The sequence below is a fragment of the Neopelma chrysocephalum genome, unplaced genomic scaffold, assembly GCF_003984885.1.
Source record: "Neopelma chrysocephalum unplaced genomic scaffold, ASM398488v2 Primary Assembly neopelma1_96710, whole genome shotgun sequence".
NCBI classification, from domain to species: Eukaryota; Metazoa; Chordata; class Aves; order Passeriformes; family Pipridae; genus Neopelma; species Neopelma chrysocephalum.
This window is the reverse complement of record NW_020925354.1, coordinates 860,428-885,161: the sequence shown is the minus strand read 5'-3', so window position 1 is coordinate 885,161 and position 24,734 is coordinate 860,428. Positions and strand designations below refer to the sequence as shown.

The following is a 24,734-nucleotide window of genomic DNA, read 5'->3' as shown; positions in this document are numbered from 1 at the left end:
ATTATTTCTTGGTGAAAATAAAATCCAGTGGGATATATTCTACCTCTATAATTACTATAATGACACTTCCCTCAACTAAACCCAATAGGAATGTTTGTTCTTTCCTCTGCTCACCTACTACTAGTTACAGCTAAGTATTCCTACTCACCTACCAAACACTATACTTTTTATAACAACCAGTACTGCCAATAGGTGCCAGACACACAAATTCCTATCTTCAGAAACAGGTTTTCGGCAAACCTCCTCTCTGTTGGATGACAGACTGTCCTTGTACACCCTTCAAAAGGAGGATTTCTGGAGAGCAAGAGTGTGTGTGATGTTGATTTCTGGGGAAAAGAAATCAAAGCAGTGCTGCATACCCAAACACTGGCTTGCAAAAGTTTATGTAACACTCTATTGCACAGTGAATGCATAAGAGAAGTGGAATAAAAACATGATACACTTACTGCTTCAAAACAAAAAATATCATTGCTACTAAGATATTAAATTATCTTGCCTTACTACTTGGTAGCAACATTACTTCCTCACTGAGAATAAGATGACAGGCAAGTCTTTACTTGCTTGATAAGAAAATTTTAGCACCCTGTGTTTGAGCGCGAGTCCATAGGTCTGTGATATTTACTTACTATGGACCTAGCTGAAACGTTTTTTGAACTTGAGAGGGTTTAGAAAAGCAGAAATAAGTTTTAGCACTCCCACACAAATCCTCACATTTCCGACTATTTAAGCACACCCTCGACCAACTACGGCACAAGGGTGTTGGCCATGTCAAACCTCTAATCAGAACATCAATAGCAGCAGAGATGAACCTCTGAAAGCTGATTCTCAGGTCTTGCACAGTTTTGCTCCCTTTTCAAAATGAGTGCAATGATCCACCATTTCTGCTCCCTCTAATATAATATTGTTTCTATTAATCCATGAGAAACAGCATGTGTTAAAATTACTGTCCAACAGATGGACATGTGTGTGGGTTATATTCCTACCAGCCTGTTACCAGCAACTGCGATCTTACCTCCACCTTCTCTGCTGGTGTCACACAGGAAGAGAAAGTCATACTACTTGTAATAGCAAGGAAAGTTTCAAATAAGTCGCTATGGTTAGGTAAGCTATAGGAGACTTACTTAACAAGATAGGAGGCATAAGATCAGACATGCTTATCACCTACTCTTATATTGAGTCATCCTGGTCCGTGCTGCTAAGTAACATGTGGTCTGCCAAGAAGCAACTAAGTTCCTTTTCACTTTCAACACACAACCTTTTTGCCAAGAGAGAGGCCCAACAAGAACCTTTATCCAAACCATGGCATCAACCTCTATCAGTTCCAACAAGCTCATCAGGTCTAGAGGTTTTTCCTAGCACACTGGGATCAATATGTCAGCAAACAAAGAACAAACATTTACAGAACCAAACATGCTTCCACAAAGTCATAATTCTCACATAGATTGACTGGAACAACAAGAAGCAATCCATCCCCTTTACGTTTATGTACAAAACAGACCTGTCTTTCCATACAGATTGTGGATGAAACTGAACCATCTTTCCAGGGCCGTGGATGCCCGAACCCTGGCAGAGTTCAAGGCCAGGTTGGATAACGCCTTGAGCAACCTCATCTAGTGGGAGGTGTCCCTGCCCTTAGCAGTGGGGGTTGGGACTAGATGTCCCTTGTGACCCCTTAACATGCTTTGATTCTATGATTCTACAGTGGATGGCAAGCTTTTAGCTAAAACTACCAAGACAATTGTACCTGTAAAGGCAGTAACTTCCACCACTAGAAGTAAAGGCTACATTAAAAGATATTAGATGCTACTTCCCACAACAGAATAGCGGAAGTTCAATATACAAACAAACCCCAAAACCTTAGAGAAGAAAAGTTGATTCTTCCTTTCAGTTCTGCAATTTTCCACCCATATGCAAATAAATATCATCATATCACATCCCTCCCGCTCCAAAAAAAAAAAAAAAAAGAACCCCAGGAAAGAGAAGTAAAGCAAATTTACTTCTCAAATTCACTTCAGAGGTACTAAGCTCTCCCAGCTTATGTCAGCTCTGCCTCCCTAAGAGCCATCCAGTGTTTTTCATAATAATCCTACTTTTTCCCATATCCCCTGGACCTTTTATCTTTTACCCTGAGGAGAAACAGCACAGAGGTTAACCAAAGTGAATATTAAATAAAAAAGTTTAATTGGAACACTACATACTCCTCCTTTTCCTCTACAGAAAATAAAGACTTGGGTTTTTATCTACCCAGCTTTCAAATTTGGTCACAGTCAACCAAAGGGCTTAAACGCATGACTCTAGGAAGCCAAATAAGAAATGAACAACAAAAATAAGCCATCTCGGAACCACATAGGTAACAGAGAATTGCAATACAAGTCCTTACTTTGAATAGGTAGTCACAAGGAAAAATAGTACCTCTCAGCAGGTATATCCACAGCTAAAACAAAGTTTATTTGAACTTAAGAACCTCAGAATCTCAGAAGGAGAGATGCCAACCTAATTTTATTTAATTAAGAAGAAATTACTACTCATGTTAATTTTTCCCGTTGTCTCATCTGTGCTGCTGAAATCACTTATCCCTCATCTTAGATATAGATGTGCTCTGACAGCAGGCAAAACCAACAAAGACCCAGGAAAAACACGAGCCATATGCCAAAGCACAAGACTTTGCAAAAAGCAGACAAAAAGAGTCTTACATTCTTCAGTTGACCAAGTTATACTTCTCAAAGAAAGAAAACTATACATGTCAGATTAGGATGTTTAAAAACAACAACAAAAAAATCATCCTTCATGAGAGGAAGCACTCCCACTACCCCTTCCCAATTCCGTATTTCCAACACATTCTTCATTTTTTACGGTAAAAAAGGTACCAGAGTAGCTTGTTTCCAGCTTCTCAAACTCTCTGTGGGAGTGCGGCTACCACTGTTTCTCACCACTGAGACTCTTCTTCCAGGCTGAAATAACCAAACAAAATTTGTGAAGAGTCCTCAGCCAGTGCTGCACAGTTCTATAATTTATTCTAAAGTGCAATTATTATATTAAGCTTCTGATGTAAAGAAGCACAACCACTAGCAAGTTCTTTGATCATAATGCAGCAGCTGCTAGAGCAGTGGATGAAACTCTTGAGTACTTAAACCAAGTACTAACCGGCTTTTGAGTAAAAGATGATGCTGATTTCATTTGAAATTAGCTCTGAAGATAAACTGTCCAGGCTGATAAAGCCAGCCTACACAGTGTTTATCCCTGCTTGGGCAGTTCAAGAGAGTACAAGATGCATCATAAGACCTTCATTACCTACATTTTCCTTAATAGCTTATTTTAGAGATGAGGCACAGATTAGCTGAATTGACCAAGCTGTCCTTAATACAAGCCTGTCATGGCTTGTACCCACAACTAAGCTGGCAACTATGTACCATGCAGATGCTCACTCACCCCACCACACCTCACACTCCCCACCCCTGTCCCCTCAGCAGGGCTGTGTTTCCACCCCGAAGCAGTCAGTTCTAGGTGTACTTGACAGCTCTCCAAGTGAAAATGAACCATGGCCTACATTCTGCTGCAAAAGGGCTTGGGAAAAATGCATTAACAATATCAATTGTTGCATACCAAGCGGCTACCTTTGACTCCAGCCCCTATGGGGTATGGCAGCACTCAGCAGCAATGTGACTTCATTCAGGCCACAATAGTCTACTGTTAGTCTCCACACTCCATTAGATTTCTTTAACTGCCCTTATGGATCTATCGGAGGGTAAGCAGGTCCTGCTTGACTACAGAGTCAACAAATCAGCTTCTGGATGAGAATCTCAGAGTCTCTGCTGATGTGATACTGCTGCCAGTGTACTCTTGTGGTAGCAATCGGCAACCGTTCCTCTCTGACCTTTAGCAGCTCCACAAGAGAAGGATCCTCAAAGAAACCAGGAAAGGTAGACAGCTGCTTAGTTTTCTCCATCTCCAAGGCAGCAAGATCAGAAGCACACTGGTACCCTTCTGGGCCCTTGAAATATTCTCTCCTAAGCTCGCCTGTGCCGAGGATGCAGGGAGACTCTGCAACCATCAGAGTAAGGTGCTTTTGCCACTCATTCCCAGTCAGACTTACTTCAGCCTCCAACACAGTCAGCTCTTGGGATGTCCCTGTCATTCCAAAAATACAAGTGGATTCTGCCTCTTTATAGTATGATGGCATTAGGGTACACTGTGCACTGGTATCTGCTGGAGCCTTGTATTCCTGTGAGTCTGACATGCCAGGCCACTGGGTCCACAGTGTCCAGTAAATATGGTTGCCCCTCTTCTCCACCAGGCTGCAGCAGGGCCTCTCCAATATTGTCCACTTACTCCATATAAAAAAAAAATAATAAATTTTTTTTCCTTAGGCTCAGGAGTAAAATCCGTCCTTCCACTCTGGGGAACTGCCCACTGTAGAGTGGAGCAGCAACTTTTCTGGAAAAAAGAACACATTTGTGATTGCTTTTCCCTACAACTCAGGTACCCATGCCTCTAGGGTTGAAGGTAGGTTTTCTATCCCACTTCCTCATGTCCTGTCCATGATCCCTCAGGTAAAAACACAGAGCAACCCACTGTGTCTACCCTCTACAACTTCTCTCTTGAGCAAAAGAACACATACTGTTGATAGCTGAGATACTGGGCTAGACAGGTAGGGAGTAGGATCACTCCTCTTTTTGTTGCTGGAACTCCTGGAACAGTTTTTCCTACATTTCAAGCAGTTTTTCAGCCAACTCCATAGGGACTCCATATTGCCAGAGCTGGCAAGCCATTCACCCACTCTAAGTACCTCTTTGTCTCCCCAGCTCATTACTACCAACACAACAATGCTGCGCTCTGCACAAATTGCCACCACACTGGACTTCATCTGGATCTGTGGGTAACCACACATTGTTCTGGTCATAACAAATCATCTCTAGGTATTGGACACTTGCTTGTAACACCTCCCTTGAACAGATACTTTTCCTTCATACTTGACAGGAGTCAACTCTACAGGCTGAGGATTTATGCCCCTTTTTTAATTGCCTTGTTCATGCCTCCTTTCCTAGAAAGCAATCTCAGCTGCTTGGCTTCCCTATCCTGCAATTCTAGGCTACTAGCCCTGTTATCCCAGCATCAGAGCAGGCAGGTAACAACGTGCACACCTGGATGATAGCTGAAATCTCTTCACATACCTGTTACCAAAATCTCAGAAAACAAAGAGAACCCTCTGACATCAGTGCAGCTATTCAGACAGCAGGCACTCTTTATTGACAGTGCCAGAAGCACGGGGGATCCTTCCACCTATCATGTGTACTGTCAGAGAAAAATCCTTCCCTTTTTATTTCATCTATGCAATGTACATGTAAACTTCCAGTATCTTGAGCCAATCTGATCAATGTTTTCTATTGGAACATCTTGCTTTCTATCAGCATATCTAGGTACAACCTGCACTTTATTGCTGTGTATACTATAGCTAGAATTAACTTGTTCTAAACTCCTTTGTTCTAGTATAGGGTTATATTCTGATTTTATCTCCTTGCTTGCTTAGATAAATTCTCCCAGATCAAACCCACAGCTCACTCAGGGATAGGTATCGAATTGTTATCTTTCGTTCTGCCTCTTCCATCTGGTCTTCAGACAGCCCTGCTTCATCTTCCTTTACTATGAAATGACTACTGTGTCCATTTCTTCTTATGTATAGGAGCAACTGATACAGATATGGGTTGGTTCAGCTGCAGTGTCTGTCACTGGAGTTGGAGTATCCACACTGGTAGTCACCTCGTTGTCAGATCCAGAGACCATCTTTTCCCTTTGAGGGTACTGAGTAGGACTTTCTCCTCATGAAGCCACGCTGGCTCTGACTAATACCTGCATTGTCCTTCAGGTGTTTTTCAATAACTCCCAGAATAATCCTCTCTGTACCTTCACCAGTCACTGAAGTGAGACTGACAGGCCTTTAGTTTCCAGGGTTACCCACGCTGCCCTTCTTGAAAATTGGGACATTAGCCAGATTCCAGTCAACTGGAACCTCTGAAGAGTCCCAAGACCATTTAAAAATCATTGAGAGAAGTCCCACAATGACATCAGCCAACTCTTTTGAGTGGTCTTGGATGAATCCCACCAGGGCCCACAGATTACAGGGATCCAGCTGGGAGTTTATCATTCTCACAGCCATGGTCCTCCAGCTCAGGGCAATGGGACACCCTTAGCCCATCTTTGGTGTTGAAGATGGAAGCAAAGAAAGTATTGAACACCTCTGCCTTGTCTGTGTCCCTGTTTGTGAGGTAAGCATCCTCATCCTGTAATGGGCCGATGTCTTTTCTGCACTGCCTTTGCTACTGGCATATCAAAAAAAATCTTGTCTTTTTATTGTCCCTCCACATTTCTGGCAGTTTCAACTCCAGTTGAGCTTTGGCTGCACAAATTTTGTCCCCAGAGTGGGGAGTAGCACCCCTGTATTCCTCCCATGTCATTAATATAAAGAATGCTTCTAACAAATCTGTTTTAACATCTTCTAGTCAGATTTGTGATTACCTGAACTCATCATGCCTTGCACGGGGCACCAAAAAAAGGCTGTCGTGGCTTAATGCCACTCAGCAATTCACACACACTCACTGTCCCCTGTCCCTGATAGGATGGGAAAAAGATCAGGAAAAATGTAAAACCCATGGGTTGAGACAAAAACAGTTTAATAACTGAAATAAAGTAAAATTAATGATAATAATAGTATAGAAAGGGAGAAGGAGAGAGAAATAAATCCAAGAAAAAGAAGTGATGAAAAATACAATTGCTCACCACCCACTGACTGATACCAAGCCTCTCCTCAAGCAGCGATCAGCCCCTCCAGCCCAACTTCCCCCAGTTTATATACAAGCCATGACATTGTAAGGTATGGAATATCCCTTTGGCCCGTTCCTGTCACCTGTCCTGGACAGTCTCCCTCCCAGGTTCTTGTGCACCTGCTCAGTGGCAGCACACCAGACACCGAGAAAGTCCTTGTCTTAGGGTAAGCACTACTTAGCAACAACTAGAAATCAATGTGTGATTCCAAGGATTCTCATACTGAATCCAAAACACAGCACTGCACCAGCTACTGTGAAGAAAATTAACTCTATCCCAGTCAAAGTCAGGACAAAGCCTTAAAGTTAACCACCAGATCACCTTCAGATCTGTGTATAATCCTTAGTCTGGCTCCCTTTGGCCAAACAAGGAATTTTTTAGCACTTAGATCTTTCTTGATCATAAACCTTTCTGTCTGACCACCACCCTCACATGCACAAAAGCCCAGGTTGGGTTTGTGGTTTTGATTTTTTTTTTTTAATTTATAGGGAATCCCCAAGTAACCAATTAAGCTGGCTTTAAGACTTTGAAAAACCAGGGCAGCAAAGAGTGAACTTAATGGGAAGCAGATCTGGCCCGCTATTTTAAGTAATCTTTAGACAGTGCGGGGGGGGTGGGGGTGGGGATGGATGGGGAGAAGACAAAGTTTTGCTTGAAGACTCTGCAGTGGCTGCAAGTGCCTTTGCCCTTAAAGTTAAGTGTATCTGTCCTAGATTTGCAACCCACTCTAAAGGAATACCAGTATGAGTTATTTTAGGGGGTGAATTCAGTGTCATATAGTGGTTTAAGTATTGATACCATATCACATTCTGAGTTCACAGCTAGGTACACCTCAGGTGGATACTTTGACCACGTAGCAGCCAGGAAACTGCTTCCTAGTAGAGAATGACCACATACACTCCAACACCAGGGAATCGATACTGCACAGTAAAATCCTGAGTTTAACAAATATTTGTTTTCCAAGGTGGGCACACTTGTAGCACTATCTCATTAATACAGTCTCTTAGTCTTGGGTCTCCAGTTCCTCAAGGTGGGTTTCTTTTCCTTTAAGTAAAAAACAACAACAACAGACTACTACACTTGCATTAGTTGGGTTAAAAAAAATCCAATTATTTATTTACACTTCATACCACTTTCTCGCCATTCCCACCACAAAGCCACAGCTGCAGAACTATGAGACATAAATCAGCAAAAAAATCAAATATAGATAAACATGGTATCTGGCACTTCCTTGAGCTGTGAGAAACATAAGGAAAGCGACAAATTGTATTCAAGGACTCCCTACAGCAGGGGGCAGCTACCTGGTACCTTATCCTTGGACTTTAGAAGCAGGATTCTTGCTGGTCTATTTCCTGTTAAGTAGGAAATAACTTCAAGGTTTAGCTTAACATATCTTTCTTCAAAGCTTCTGGGGTAAAGAAGTATTCACAAGTTCCTGCAAAGCAAAACTCTATGCTAAAAGCTATGTTCATAAAGTACTAAGCAAGTACACTTAAATCAGGAAGCAGAGTTCCCATCTGACATGTTCCATGTAAACATTATTTAGATGCACAGAACTCTTAAAAACAAAGTTCTCTTACTTCTGTTTCTCAGCATTGTAACCATTGCAAACACTAAAAAAAAGCTAAGACTTTAAAAACAATTATCACAAGCATGAAGTGCTGAAATCACATCAGGCTTATTAGTAAAGAGACTATAGTGAACCTGTAGGCAAGGGCAGTCTACAGTGGTCTACATAATTTCTGTTACAAAAGCAGTGATTTTCCCCAAGATCAAGCCACTATCTGCCCTCCCCTCCTGAACTCTGAGATCTCACCAGGAAAAAATCAAGAGTACTCTCTCTGTTGCCAATACAGGTCTACTTCAGACTCCACAGAATCAAGCATGAGTCTCTGCAAAAAGCATGAGGTCTTTCAAGCTCATCTGGACAAAGCTTTACAGTTTTTGTAGAGTATTGCTCAAATAACCTCTGTTTTATGTGTATTTATGCCTACCTTTCCATTTTTTTTGCATGGCAGTTGCTTTTCCTCTAAGAAAGCATTGACCCTTAACATCAAACACTATGAAGTATATTCTTCCCTATTGTTCACACAATGTTGTAGCTAGGCCACAACAAAGTTGCTGAATACCTCTTTTAGTAATTGTGAATTCCAACTACTTTCTTACTGAGAGCAGCAAGAGTTTATAACTTTTACCCCCCTACTAGCCCTTAGAATGGAAACAAACCTTGGCTCCCCAGAGATCACTATGATTTTTCAGTGATTCACACTAGCACACAATGAGATTCAAGCTTTTCACATCCTCTTCACATTATACCACTACATATAACCTTAGGAAGCAGAAACTTTAATAGTGTGTGCTGAAATACAGGCTAACATATATCCCCACCTTCTAAATGAGAACAAGCTAGTTCCACTGAACTACACAGCATACCCAGACCTATGTAGATATTTGTATGAAACACTGTCCTGCCTCAGAAATGGGACACTGTAAAAAACCCAACCCATTAAGTACTCATATGATCCATAAATTGTTTTCAGCAGAATTTGGGCTGAGGTATGCCTTACAAATCTTTCCGAAGAAGCTGCTGGATGCACACAACACTAAAAATCATTCATTACAGACTGCGCAGTCAGATATCAAGTCAATATTCCCATACGCACATGCCAGGACTGCAATTTACTGTGTTTAAAAACACCCTCCAGATAAGACTGCCTCAGTTTGGCAGCATCCTTCTCAAAAGCTCGTCTAGGACAATCCCTTACCGTCACTAGTTTCCGACAGGTGTTGTCAAAGAACCCTGCTCCTGTTTTTCTTTAGACTGAGAGGACACAGAAAAAACCGTCAAGTACAAGCGGTCGTTTTAAGGGATTCGCGTTTGGGCTGTTTGAAGCCCAATGGCGAAATTATAAACACATCAACTACAGTTCTCACCAGCATTTCCCAGACACCGAAACTGCCCCGTGACTCCGCGCACACGGGGCCTTCTCGGACCACCCCCACAGCGGCGCCCCCGCCGCCCGGCAGAGCTGGGAGTCGCCGCTGCCCGCACACCTGCCACGCAACCCCGCGACCGCCCGCCCGCCCGCCGGCAGGGACGCGCACCGGAGCGGTGGCGCGGCACCACCGCACGGAGCACCGCAGGAGCTGGGGGCAAAGAATTTTTTTTCATTAAAAAAAGGGAAATTAAAAAAAAATACATTAAAAAATAAACTAAAGGCGGGGGTCGCGGGATGCGCGAAGGGACTGCCCGCGGCCGGGACAACTTTCCCCAACTCCCGGTGGAGGCGACTCGCCCCACCTGCGGCCGGGCCTGCCCCTCCCTGTCCGGCTGGCCGCCCACCGGCCCCACCGTAGGGCAGGTGGGCGACTGGGGCGGCCGGTGCAGCGGGGCCTCCGCCCGCGTCTGTCCCGCCGCCGCCGTCGTGCCGGCAGGGACGGCTGCTCGCTGCTCGCACGCCCGGAGCCCTCCCGCCGCCGCCGCCCTCCCTTTACCTCCTCGCCGCCGCCGTTCTCCTCCGTGCCGTTTCCTACGCTCGCCATGTTCCCGCTCCTCTGCCCGCCTCGCCGGGATCTCTGCGACCGCCTCGCCCCGTCCACCGCTCACAGTTCAGCAGTGATACCGCCCCCCGCCCTTCTCGGCCGCTCCCGCTCGGCTGGGCCCGGCTCGGCCCGGCTGCTCCCACCCGGTCCGTGCAGATACCCGCCCGCCACCGCCTCCCGCCCCGGCCGCCCCGCTGCCTGGCGGCCGCGCCCCCTCGTTTGCATGCAGGGCCCGCCCCACCGGCCCTTGGCTCCCGCCCCCGCCGCACCGCCGGCTGTGCCGCTTGGATGGGGCAGCGCCGAGGTCCTGCTCCCGGCGGACCCTGGGAGCGGTCGGAGGTGCGCCTGGCCCGGTCGGGGCAGGTGGAGAGTCGTACCAAACTCGTGCCGAGGCCCCTTGCTTCCTCTGTCCTGCCGCCTCACGTCCAGCCACGCTGCGGCTCCGCGCCACCAAGACCAGCTGCACTGGCTGAGGCGCCGCAAATATTCTTCCCCCAGCCGTTCCCGCGGTCTCCCTCCAGTCCTCGGGTTACCTGAGCGGCATCTCGAGCCGGTTCAGCACACCTGAACCAGCGCTGCCGGTCTGGTTTTGCGCCGGCGCCATCCGCCCCCGCCGGTATCCGCCGCGCCGCCCGGACAGCGGCTCCAGGGAAGGGCAGCGCGGGCGGTGCTCGTGTCTGGAGGGGCCTCGGGAAGCACTGGGTGCAGACCCGTCAGTCAGCTCCAGGCATTCAGTACCTGATGTCCGGGAGAAACGTGCACCTACAGTCAGTCCCTCAACTCCTTGTGGCCAGGATCTGTGGAAGAGCGGCTTCATCACCACGCTGGGTAGTGCTTGTAAAGAAAGTTAACACAGCGGCCAGCTCCCTGAAGTCTGTTAGACTACCCCGCCCCGCCTTGTTCTGTGATTAGTTCACAGTACCATAGTGTTCTTTGCTAAAAATCTACCAATTTCCACTTCTCCCCATTCTGCCAGCCGAGGTCAAGGTCTATTAAAAGGCATGATCCCCATGTCCACCTCCTATCGATTCCTTTCCTGTCACTGCCTTTGTTAAAAAATACATGTAGTTTTGATTTACTGGCTTTCATTAGAACCAGAGAGAGAATTGAACAGATTCAGATGACCAGGTGGTAGATACAATCTAAGAGTTTTTTGCAAGTTGAGAATACAGTCTAGAGATAAGCCAGGTCCTTCAGTCTAAGAAGAAGCAGAAGTACAGGCTTTTAGTGTAGGCCAACAACTGAAGTGTCCCTATTAATCTTATATAGACTGTACAGCTGTATCTGCTATTTTTACCCAGCTGAGCTAAGTAAAAAAGGGAAGGGAACCCAACATGAATATGTTCATCTGTCCTGCAAAATTCAGTCTTTTCAGTAAATGCACCACAGACACACTGTTCTCCCTTACTCCTGTTGCATTTGAATAAGTTTCTTCACTGGCAACTTGATGAAAGGTACTCTAGTGATATTATTATTTTTCCAGGACTGATCTAAAGCACATGAAATATACCAGTACTGCACAGGGAATAGACAGGCTCGTACATGCTTTGTATTTCACTCACGGTACAGTCATGTCTGCCCACACAGCTCCACCTGAAATCTTTTTTTATACTGTTCGCAAGTATCATGCAAGTTATCGTCCTCTGTTGAAGACATTCTTCCCTTTCTATTTTTCAACTCCAAAGGCAATCCCTTTGAGATATCCTTTAATTTAGACCACCATACTACCTCCATTTCAAAACCAGTTTTTAACCAGTATTATTTAACAGAATACTACGGGATACATAGTATATCAGTAGGATAACTAACACATAAGGTCTCCAAGTTCTAGGAAGATGGCCCTTAAAGATGAGTACCAGTTATGGTGTTCAGTAGAAGCCACACACATAAGCAGTTATGCACTGCCAGTTCTAGCTACAGAGTATAAAAACTTAGCACAATCCCTTATGTTCTTGTAGAAACTGTTAATGGACTATAGCATCAACACTTTCAGAGTTAGGTTGGGGAAATCACACTAATGCGCAGTTTGCAGTCATGAGTAGTCATTCTAAGTGTGGAAGACATAGCTGCACATGTCAGAGGTTCAGTCAACATGCTCATCAAGTTCAAGATTAATGTCTAGATCAACACTTTGTCAAAATTAGCTCTTTATAGGCTTAATTTATATTATTGTATTCTTTCCTCTCCAGCAAGTCCTTTAGCTCATTTATACTCTTTTGTGCAGATTTAAGGCTGTATCTATCAATGACCTTTCTCTAGTCAGAACAAAGATGCATACTAAAATAATCATGGGAAAGATAACTACATCAAATCACTGCTTACCAAGATAGCTAAGGCATGATAATTGCTACTGAAGTCCGAATACAAGCCCTGTGAATGGTAGAGCCATTACTGAGTTTTGCTTGGTCTTTTACAAGCTGCCACAGTGTATACTCCCATTGAAGTCATTGTAATAATAGTCAAAAAGGACATCTCAAAGCCACACTCTAGTTGGCTTTAGTCAAGTTTAATCATTCTTCCCCTTCTCACTTGAAATTTAAGCATTAAAGAAAAAAAATCCTTGTAAATTCCTTTTACAGTTTTCTGTGTGTAAAAAACTAAACAAAACCAAACATACCACTTCTGATGGAATATGTACAAGAACTAATAGGTCTTAATCCTCTGAGAAGAAAAGCCTGCAGCAGTTCTCAGCCAATTCTAGTTTCTATCCATTTGACTGTAGGTGTCTTTGCAGCAAGAATTAGGAAGATTATGAGCTGATTACTAATCTTTCAAAGAGCATTCAGGGAACATTCCAGTGAATGTGTTGAAAAGATTTTGCTGAGATCTGAGGAGGCAAGACCTTGAGAGTGTGTTCTCTGTCTGGAAAAGCTGTATAGAATTCCCACACAGGAAAAACCTGCCTACATTTCCCCCCATCTTCAGAGCCATCACCTGCTTGCTGCTGTGTTAACACTACTTGGATACTTGATAACTCTTCTAGTATATCTTTCTGCAGTATAGCTATTCATTGTGAATTTGCCTTATTATAAGAATTCATGGGACAATTTGGAAAAATATTTTTTTTTTGAGATTCTGTAATCAAAGACAGATCTTACAAGAATGAGGGGCTATTCTCCCCCTCATCATCAGATAATACAGAAGAATAAAATCAACCTCAGTATAAACATTTGGTACTGATACAGTTTTCTTGAGGATTAGAAAATTGTCCTTGAGAATAGGCTGTCTGTAAAATAAGCCTAGGCAATTGCGTTAACAGTCCTGCAGCTCCTTTCCAGTAGAGTTACCCTGTCTCAGACTCACACAAATGGAAGAACTGTAGATAACACTCATTAAACAATTAGCAGATTCCCCAGTGGAGGTAGGGCAAGTGAGCAGGACAGAAACCAAGTCCCGCCTAGTTCCGGGAAATACTGTTCCATAAACCACGTATTAGAACGATGAGTACTCTGAGCTGTACAAATTGTATATGACTCTAACTACAACAATACCCTGTAAAATATTTGCTGAGAGAGTCAGAATCACCATAGTTGAGGAATACCTTTCAAGATCAAGAGAATGAAATTTCTTATTAGAAGCCAGCTAAGCAAACAAACAAAAACTTGCAGGAACTTGTCAGAGATACTAGTTCATAAAAAACCTGTAACAAAAGCAAGATGTAACAGCCAAGAGAGAAAAATTGCTGAGAGTGTATTTCCTTTTGGATTATATCTGCCATGCTATAACCTCTAGGCAATTAGGTTTTTTAGCCAGCATTTATTTTGCCAGTGGAGATGAAGCAACACCTCTTTCTGACAGGGACCAGTATCAAAATATTGCTTCTTCACAGAAGCTGAGCTAGTCTGTGGCTCAAAAACAATATTTCAGACATTACTATAGCAACAGCAGTAATCTCTTTAAAGTTAAAACACATATGAGTGCATTGATGCATACCTGTAGTTGCATGAGGAAGCTAAGATAGACTTTAAGATTATTTCAGTTCCTGCACACACACAAACACATGTGCATGTGCACAGTCCTTTGCCACTATCCATTCCCGCAACAAGTTTCAGGTTCTACCTTAGACTCTAGAAGATATATTTACTCTCAGTCCGAGCACCCATTTTCCCACATCCAACTATAAGGAGAGTGTAGCAAGCCACAATGCAGCCCACCTAGTCAAGTAAATACAACAATTGAAGCCGCTAAAATAAGGAAAGTCAGTGTCCACAAAATACATGCTCTGTCTTGGGTCCCAACAAAAGGGCGAAAAGGGCTGAACCAAGAAACTGAAACAAGCACACCAACATACATTTCTTATGAAAGACCTAAAAGAAAGGCTGTCAAGGATACCTCTCGGCATGCATGAAGGCAGTACTACAGCCTAGAGTATTAATGTTCTTCAGAGACTACAGATACGGATATCAAGTAAAGCTTGAAGTACTGGGTTGTTATAGTTAGGAGTGAAAGTGTTGTACCCTCAATAAGCTGCTTCATCTAAATCCTGTTTGTTAGACCTCTCAAGAACTTTATTTGGAAGTGAAGAACATAGGTGTTACTTCTTTGACAAATATATCTATGCAGTAATTGTATTTGAATATTTAGACTCTCACATTCTGCTAGGCACTCTTTTAGAGAGCCACAGTAGTTTCAAACTCCAAGATCATGTTTCCATATTTGGAAGTGGCAGCCATCTTGAAGCAGAGCCACTTCTTTCAGTCAGACATATTTCCCTTCACTCACCATACTAGCATGAAGCAAATATTGCAGTGGTGGAAAGACATACAAAAGCCTAAGATTAGGAGAAGGTAATGAGGCAGTTACCAGACTTTTCAGCATAAACAGGGTCTTGAACAAGATACATAAGAAAGCCTCCTCTACTCAGGGAATCCCTGCCTCTTTCACAAAGCCAGGGAAAGGACATCAATGAACTTTGGACACGGTACAGAGGTTTACCTCAATTACCATGTGACTTGTTCCTGTATATCTAAGCCAGGTTGTATAAGTGATCCTCAGTGAAAACATAATGCAATTAACTCAGTTAATTTTCAGGCATCCTCTAGTTCTTTTACCAATGTGTCTACACAGGCATTATTTGCATAATAGTTTCTACCAACTCTTCTACAGGTGCCACCTCTAACCTATGGGCTATATTTAGATTATTTTGTGTATCCCCTTATAATTTCCTTAAGGGAAAACCCTGAAAGATGCCACTCAGAATGACTCGTTAAATCTTTTAGGCCTAGAAACCGGCATACACCCTAACACTTACATGGCACATGTTTCCTGGAGACAAGCTATTCTTAGCCTCACACCATTTAAACTGGATTTATCCACAGCCAATGCATAACTTTTCACAAGAGTGTAATATAAGGTAAATCACAGAATACCTGATCCACCCACTGCTGAACACACAACTAGGCTCAAGGTTAGAGCAGGCTGCTTATATTGCACTAGATACATGCCTTAAGGACATCTAATACACTATGTAAGTACAGACCTCTAAGCAAAACATCAGAGTATCGGGTTAGACTCAGTAGGATGATACATGAGGAAATTGGTAAGCCGTGCAGAGTAAAGAACACCAATAAACAAAAAACGTGCAAACAAAAAACCCCAACAACAAAACACCACAGCATTTATTGTCTTTTAGGAGGCTTAAAAGTCACCCTGTTTTCTGTGAGTATTTGACAACTAAGCCAAAGACATATCTGCTATTTCACTACATTTGAAAGTGCAAGTAGGTTTCACATTACCTACACTCCTTCTCCTCCTACCTTTACTGGTCAACATTCTCTCTTCTCAACATTCATATCCCATTCTACTCCACTCCCACTCTCTGATATTCCATTCCATTCCAGCCCATTCCCCTTTCTCCTCTCAAAGAAGAAGTTCCCTTTGCTTTTGTGTGTTTGTTTTCTTTTCTGTTTATCTCACCCTCTGCTCGTTTATCCAACCAAGAGTTTTCTAATAGGTGCTGAAGAGGTCTCCCCTATAACTCCTTGCATCAGGCCAGATGATTAATCCTTTTGTGTCCTACAGCAGATGGAACAGTTACTTACCTTAGGATGGTGATGTCTCATCTCTCTCCAGTTTTCTTCCCTTCTCACCTTTACAGCCAAGCAGTTCCCTGCTATTTTAGCAAGAAATTCTCTGTACTTCTCCCAGTCTTATCTTTAAACTTCTTCCTGTCTTTCATCACATTTCATCTCATTGGAAGTATTTTGATGTTCTTTTTCCCAGCCTCTAGTCAAGGAGCATGTTTCAGAGAGTTATAGAGTAATAAAGATCAGAAATTACCCCTGCGACTGTTCTCATTCAACTCTCAATTTTTTTAAGATATAAAAAGCCACACTAAGTTATGGTATTGGTTTAGAAAGCAAAATACATTGATGTGCCATCGCTACCTCTCATATTAACATGAAGCTTGGTGTTTGCATGCCATATTGTAAATGACTGAACACCTCTTCCTGCAGAAGCAATACTGTTAAATAAACCTGTAAGGACGTTATTGCATTGCTGCACCTGGGTTAATTTTTAATTTGCTCTTTTTTCCTTTGGAAATCTTTACTCCTATTAACAGTCTAAACTGGTTTTTGTAATTTGATACTTTTATTAGCTTCAAGAAATAAAGCAGTTTTCCTGTAAATCCTCTAATAACTAGAGCTAACAGCACCCTTGAAATTATATTATTTATGTAGCTGAATCCTTTCCATGTGCTTTTTCATTACAAACGGTATTATTTGTACCAGAAAAGCAAAGGTAAAATCTGTAACTTCACCTTACAGAAATGTTCTTAGTAACAAAAGTTTTCAAAGATAGGTTTGCCAGAAAATATGTTACATTTTTTGTCTATTCATTTTGTTATTGTTTCATTGCTCTGAAAACATGTTTGGGATTGAACTAGCTGAACAGATGGTTGCTATGTGTCGAAGTCATCAGGGAATAAAAATGACAGCGTGCAATCCCTTCCTTTCCCCCCACCAAAAAAAAATATCCCTGAAACCAAACTCAAAATGTCACATATACAAATCAATATTCTTGTTCCCACAAAAAAAATGGATCCTCACTCCTCTCTGAGTGAGGATCCTATAACTTAATGATAAGACAGCGTTTTATAATTGCTAAATTGTACCCAAATGCCTTCCCTTCACTCTGTTGGAAAATACTTTTATTGATTTATTTATTTACGTACTTGTATTTTGACTCCTCTTAATTGATGTATTATCCATGTTAAAGCTACTTTCTAAAAAACAAAGACCTACAAAAAAACATGTGATTCCTTCTTCTTGTCTTGAAGGCTGCCGTGTTCAGAAGATCCTACTGTAAGGCAGGTCTATGTCCCTCTGTTCAGTGATGAGATTTTGCTGTAGATTGGCTAGGAACTGTCTATGCTTTGCAGCTAAATGCACAGATTTAGCTGAGAAAAGCCTAAGGCGTCTCATCTGAAAACATAAACCTTGTTCAGTACATCATGGCATTTGGCCAGTATATTAGTAAGAGCTCTTGACACTTGAATATAACTTCTGGCTCTAAAATTCTGCATTAGTCAATGGAGAGAGTGACATATGTTAAGAATAATGTGAGATGTTGTATTCTGCTACTAATATTTATTAGAGTGAGCAGTATTTGTTAATAACTGAAGTGCAAGAACTCTAGGTTTCAAATACTCTGTTTCTTGATTTTACTTTGAATTTTACCTACATCCATTATTTAATTAGTTCATTCAAGCCACCTGTTATTTAAGAAGTCCTAAAAGTGAAAGACTTAGATAACAGATTTCTTTAAAATGTTATTATTTACTTTGTTAGTTAAAATTTAATAAACAGATTTAGAGTATGGACAGTTACAGATAAACCCAAGCTTGCCTTGTCCACATTTTGTGCTGATTGTATCTGATCTAACTCTAATCAAAAGCCCAGTAAGCATGTTAGTATGATACTGTGCCTAAACTAACATGCTTCCATGCAGTAGTTTTCCAGTGTTTCTCCATTAGAGTTGAAAATACCCATTCTGTATTAAAGCATTCACATAGTATTTTGTAGCAGTTCACTTGTTCAATGATTTGGCAGATGATCTGAAAGAACTGAGAAACAAAGATAAATACTTCACAAAAGGATCTGAGGATAAGTGCATTTGTGGAGGACTATGCAGAAAAAGCATCTACTGAATTCACAGTCTTTTTGTAGCTCATTTTGGGTTTCCGAGAGAAATGAGCTAATATATCTTGTAGAAAGTGCTCCTGCAGCTATGCTCTTCGTGAAAATATTTGTTTTAGCTGTATGCTGAGTATAGGCCACAGGCAGACCCTGATGGGGAAATCAGTGTACTATGGGTATACATTTGCTTTGATTTGGAAAACCATAAAACCATTAAAATTTCTCCTAGATAGATGGACTTCACATGTATGCTTCTGTTTGCAAGGAAGATAAATTCTCTCAAGTAATTCTGATTTGATTAAAGTCCTCAGCACTCTGTGGCACAAATACGGGAGATGTCATAACATCAAATAAAGTGTAGATATTTCCTGAATGATCATTTCCATTACTAGCCACAAATAACCAAAAGAAAATTTCTGTTTATGCACAAGTAAAATAACAAATGTTGAAGAGCATGTAGTCAGGGATTAATAGACTGTATACAAGCTATAAAGAAAATGTTTTCCGAGTGCCTCAAGTTTGATTTACAGAAAGATGTGAGGAGAAGCTTTCTTCTGAGAAATAGATGGGCTAGGGCACAGAGGTATTCTGCTCCCCTGTCCTAGTTAGAATGGCTGGGACCAATTCATCACTGGATGGGTGTAGCCCAAAACTGTGTATTCTATGGCCTTCCATGCCATTTCCCAGAAACTGTTATCAGTAGAGGCCTGCGAGATAGGAAGATGTTCCTGTCCTCATACACTTTTATGGAATTCCCCGCTCTGAGGAAAGGACTGAGCATCCTCATACCCTTTTATGGAATTCCCTGCTCTGAGGGAAGGACTGAGTACTCCCACCTGAACTGGAGAATATATAAACTGGGAGTTTCAGAACCTTTTTACCACTCGTGGGACCCAGAGGAAGACTGCAGACCACCGCTCTCAACCAGACTGAGACCACCACCCTCGACTGGACTGCAATCACCACTTTTTGACCAGACTGCAACAGCTCTCCCACCAGCAGGTTTTTCCCCTCTCCCTTTACTTTGGACTTGGGGAGGGGCCAAGGAACACCACTTTTGTTCATGCCCCAGGGTGCTGGGTTATACATTTGGGTTTTGCGGGTTAAAACCAATTGTCTGTCTGTATAATTGTACTTATTGTATTATTTTAATAAATTGTTATTCTGACTTATAATCTCTCTTTTGAGTTGAGTTCATTTCCCCTGCTGGTTAACTTTTAAACCAGCACATCCCCCCAAAAGAAATATATTACTGTGTTCTTGTCCAAGTCATACCAAGATAAGAGATCCTTTTGGGGACAAGGTGATTTGGCATTCCTGTCAGTTATGCAAAGAACAGGTTCTTTGTAAGAAAATTAAGGCTTATACTAATAAAGAAACAGCTCAGGCTTTTCATAGTATTTATAGTTTCCATACAAAATCACAAAACTATTTTTATTGAACAAGGAAATTTTCTAAGAGGACATATCACATTTGATTTTCTGTGTTGCAGTGGAATGTAACTTGTGAATAGACAAGATAATATTTTGCCTGTTTCTAGTTTCTCTATTGATTAACTAAAAATGCTTTCAAAATTAGTTTTTAACTAAGGAACATTTTTATTTCATTTAGAAGGTAAAGTTTAGAATACTTTCCAGCTTTGTATGAGCTGCTCCAGTCTCATTTCTCACTTTTAAAAATCCTGATGTTACTTTCAGATTTTTAAAATTCAGTATTGTCTTCAGTGTGCTCACTCAGAGAAACACTTCAGCATCATGTGACTAAGCTAGATTGGACCTTTTCAACTCCAGTTATGTGCCGACTCATTCTCAGAATGTGGGTGCATGGACAAGATACCATGAGATATGAATGCATACTGTTAGTTAGTTATTACACAGGCCTCCCCATACAGATACTCTCAGTTGTTGAAACTGCAAGGCAATTTTCTGGTGAAGGCCAGTAGGAGAAGAAACTTCTCATTCTGCATGGTACAAGTTATTGTTTCCTAAAATATTGTAAATCGTCAGAGATTTCTTGCGATGATTTGCTTATATTAATGTATCTGATGTGTCCTTCTCTCTATCCTGTCTGTCTATCACAGAATCACACAGAAGCACAGAATCACAGAATCAATTATGTTAGAAAAGATCTCTCAGATCATTCAGTCTGATCTATGACTGAACACCACCATGCCAACTAGACCATGGCATGAAGTGCCACATCCAGTATTTCCTTAGACACCTCTAGGGACAGTGACTCCACCACCTCCTTGGGCAGCCCATTCCACTGTCTAATCACCCTTTCTGGGAAGAATTTCTTCCTAATGTCTAACCTAAACCTCCCCTGGTGCAGCTTAAGACTCTATCCTCTTGTCCTACTGCTGGTCACCTGGGAGAAAAGACTGACCCCCACCTGGCTACAACCTCCTTTCAGGTAATTGTAGAGAATGATAAGGTTACCACTGAGCCTCCTTTTCTCCAGGCTAAACAACCCCAGCTCCTTCAGCTGCTCTTCATAGGACTTGTTCTCCAGACTCTTCACCAGTTTTGTTGCCCTTCTCTGGACCTGCTCCAGCACCTCAATGTTTTTCTGAACTGAGTGGCCCAGAAGTGGACACAGCCCTCTAGGTGCAGCCTAGAGCTTGACACAGCAGTGTCAAGGACAGGCAAAGAATCACTTCCCTGGTCCTGCTGGCCACACTGTTTCTGACACAAGCCACAATGCCAGTGGCCTTCTTGGCCACCTGGGCACACTGCTGGCCCATGCTCAGCCAGCTGTTGACCAGCACCCCCAGTCCTCTGCTGATGGGCAGCTTTCCAGCCACTCTTTCCCCACCCTGTAGCGCTGCATGGGGTTGTTGTGGCCAAAGTGCGGGACCCGGCACTTGGCCTTGCTGAACCTCATCCTGTTGGAATCAGCCCAACTCTCCAGTCTGTCCAGGTCCCTCTGCAGAGCCCTCCTGCCTTCCAGCTGATCGACAGTCCCCTCCAACTTGGTGTCATCTGCAAATTTGCTAATGATAGACTCAGTCCCCTCATCCAGATCATCAATAAAGATATTAAACAGGACTAGGCCCAACACTGATCCCTGGGGGATACCACTAGTGACCAGCCACCAACTGGATGCAGCACCCATTCACCACCACTCTCTGGGCCCGGCCCTCCAGCCAGTTCCTAACCCAGCAGAGAGTGCCCCTCTTCAAGCTGTGGGCTGCAGCTTTTTCAGGAGAATGCTATGGCAGACAGTGTCAGAAGCTTTGCTGAAGTCCAGATAGACCACATCCACAGCCGTCCCCCCATTCACCAGGTGGGTCACTTGATCATAAAAGAAGGTCAGGTTGGTCAGACAGGACCTGCATTTCCTAAACCCATGCTGACCCCGTGTATGTCCCATGTGGTCGCACTCAAGATGATCTGCTTCATAACCTTGCTGAGCACTAAGGTCAGGCTGACAGGTCTGTATCTATCCTGTCTGTTTATCTATCTGTCTCTCATATGCCCTTTTATCTGCCCAAAATTTTTGGCATATTTGATTTATTTAACCAAGCATTTCAGTTAATGTCTAAGTGGTTCTCATATTTCATTAGGTTCATAATGCTTTATTCTCAGTAAACTCAGGGGACAAGAAATAGTTAAGCTTAAGCAGAACAGTTACATTTTACTTACCAGTTCAAGCAAGTCACAAAAGCATGTGTCAGGCAGGCAACAGACTCCCCAGGACTTCAGAAAAAAAGGAGAAAGAGGCTGACAGCAATCAGTGAGATGCCCCCCACTCCAGCATGCACAGCATGCATTTGCAAACACTTGTCACAGAGATGTTTTTTGTTCAGACTACCTCTCACCAAATGTCTTGGCTTCTTCCATGGCAGCAACAATTCATGTTCTCTCCCTCTGGCAGTGGCAGTGGTTTTGCAGTGAACAGGAATGCAGGACAATCCCAAGAACGCTTCAGAAGCTGCATGTGGCCATCAATTCTATGATGCAACCATATGCTGGAATGTCTTCATCTTTGTGGCAACCGTGGAACTTCCTTCCCTGTTGAGCAAATTTACCTCTGTTAGATGTGGGCAACATGTCTTTTATGAACACAGATAAGCACATGAGAATTTCCTTGTCATGGAGGTCATAAAATGGTAAGAACAGCTGTGCTTTACACGTTCCAAAAATGTGTTCTTGTTTGATACCTGAAATGTGAGTGCACTCTTTAATAACATCTTGTAAAAAATACTGAGACCTAATTTGATCCGAATTTCGTCCTTTGTCAATGACATCTATGGGAAATCTTGGGGTTTAAGACTTTTTGCATAATCACATTCACAAATATATATGTAGTCTAGCAGAAGCATAATGGAGTTGCAAAATTTTGTGGTTCTTCCTGACACTAGCACTGATAAGAAAGACTGCTGAGATAACAAGACTGCTGACAGTCTGAAATCAGCTGACATGGAGAAAAATAGAGTTCCCAAATGCCAAATGGAGGTGCCCCCAGCACCCCTCACACACTGGGGAAATTAATGGGTATGACTTTTTCTTGTGTACATTTTGACTGGGTCTTGAGTATCTACTGGCTGTCTGAATATGCAACCACTGCTAGAGGACCAGGAAGGATTTGTAATAAGAAAACAAACTAGCAATCTTTTCATCTACCAGTAATACAAAGGCATCTTCAAAGCACTAGTTCAGAGAACTGCTAGACTGCAGAAAAAAAAAGTATCTTTGCAGACAGTTACATCTATATGGAGGCACCCTGAGACTGCAATATATGGAGAGTAAAAGAGAAAAAAAGAAAACTTTGGAGCTCTGGTACTGTTTACAGACTAATGCATGTGGGCGATCTCTTACTGTAAACACAGATGGCTGTGAGCCACACCTAGGTCATGCTGAGAAGCCCAGCATATATTTGTGGGCTTTCTATTTCCCACTGAAGCAATGATTTTTCAGCAGAATGGCATATATTTGTAGTCCTTAAAATAAAATCTTCTTGAGTAGACAATTTTGAATTAAAATACATTGTAGATGCAGCAAGTTTAAGCTTAAGATTGGTGTGTCTGATCATGGTTTCTTTACTGAGGGCTGCAGATTTCGGTTTCAAATTTTTCCTATAAAGATGGAATAAGAAATTCAATGTCATGGCACACACGATTGCAAGATTTTATGCCTGCTTGAGCTACTGTGCAAGGTAATCAATCATAGAAAATAAGGTAGAGCACTGGGATGTAGCCACATAAAAAGACAGATAAATAGAAAGGACGACAGAAGGTAGAATTAAGGTAGCATTAAGCTTGAGTAACCAGTTCTACTGCCTGCCCTTGTACATACTGACTGTGCTGGCTACGCAGTCTTTCCATGCCACAGTCCTATAATATGAGATAACAAGACTAGCTTGAATAGGAGGGTGTCATTAGGTTTGATACTCTCATAGGTATTTGCATAACCCCATAAGACCATGTAATTACCTAGAACATATATACACTACCTACCTGTAATAGGTCTGTGTACAGTAGCACAACCTACAAAGGTCAAAGGACTTATCCCCAGATTAGTCTTGGCTTATAACTGCATATTACTCTCACCGAGAGCTGTGGCGTGCAAGGCAAGGAGAACCACAGAGTCTGTCTTCTTCTATCCCCAGTCTCTCCCTGGGTCAGTCAAACCACAGCACCAGCCTTAGTAGCTAATACTAACCAAATGCCTCCTAGGGAGCAGCAGTAGTATTTAAACCTGTGTCCCCATACCTTAAAGTCCTAGGACAGCTAAGATGGCAACAATTCATTTACTTTGTATGAGTCACTCCATGCAGTGGCCACACAAATAGGATGCCATCATCTGAGGTTTCTGCAGCACAAAGTTATTCTTTTACATAATGGGAAACACAGGAGAGTGCAGGGAAGAAGTTGACCAAACAGCAGTGGTTTAGTTGTTCTTTCCCCTTGTGTTGCTGGATTGGTCCATGGCTCAGAGGAGGATGTGGAAAGCATCATCAACTAAGAAGTTCAATGCGACATAGAGCAGGGTTCTGCCAGCTGCTGGACAGAGGGCATGTTGTCACTGGGAATGTGAACAGCAGACATCCTGTGAGCCATACAACACAAATCCAGCCAGGGAGAATAGTATTTTGAGGACCAAATTAGAGTCATTCTCTGAGGACACAAACTATCTGCAACCATACTCCTTTTCATACTGTTCTGTTTATCTCAGAGTGTCCAGTTATATACAGTAACTCTCAAAGAATTCCATCAGCTGAAACTGTCCATTT

The 24,734-nt window shown here is 42.5% G+C and overlaps 1 protein-coding gene and 1 long non-coding RNA gene across 5 annotated transcripts in view; both read right to left on the bottom strand.

The window, feature by feature from the left end:
* TTC39B (tetratricopeptide repeat domain 39B) overlaps positions 1 to 10,454 on the bottom strand; it is a 74,822-nt gene extending 64,368 nt beyond the window's left edge. For 2 of the 4 annotated variants that reach the window (XM_027709206.1, XM_027709207.1), the window contains exon 1: positions 10,315 to 10,454. In XM_027709206.1, coding sequence (XP_027565007.1) covers positions 10,315 to 10,362 — 48 coding nt within the window. In that variant the 5' untranslated portion in view covers positions 10,363 to 10,454. Of the gene's footprint in view, positions 1 to 8,120; positions 8,140 to 10,314 lie in introns of those variants that run through there. The other 2 variants (XM_027709212.1, XM_027709209.1) reach the window with 2 other exon arrangements.
* A 7,734-nt stretch (positions 10,455 to 18,188) lies between these two features.
* Positions 18,189 to 22,486, bottom strand: LOC113981697. Its single transcript, XR_003538502.1, has 3 exons — positions 22,314 to 22,486; positions 22,145 to 22,198; positions 18,189 to 18,427 (listed from the first exon to the last, which is right to left on the bottom strand). It is a non-coding gene; the product is annotated as an uncharacterized LOC113981697 (long non-coding RNA).
* Positions 22,487 to 24,734: the final 2,248 nt, after the last annotated feature.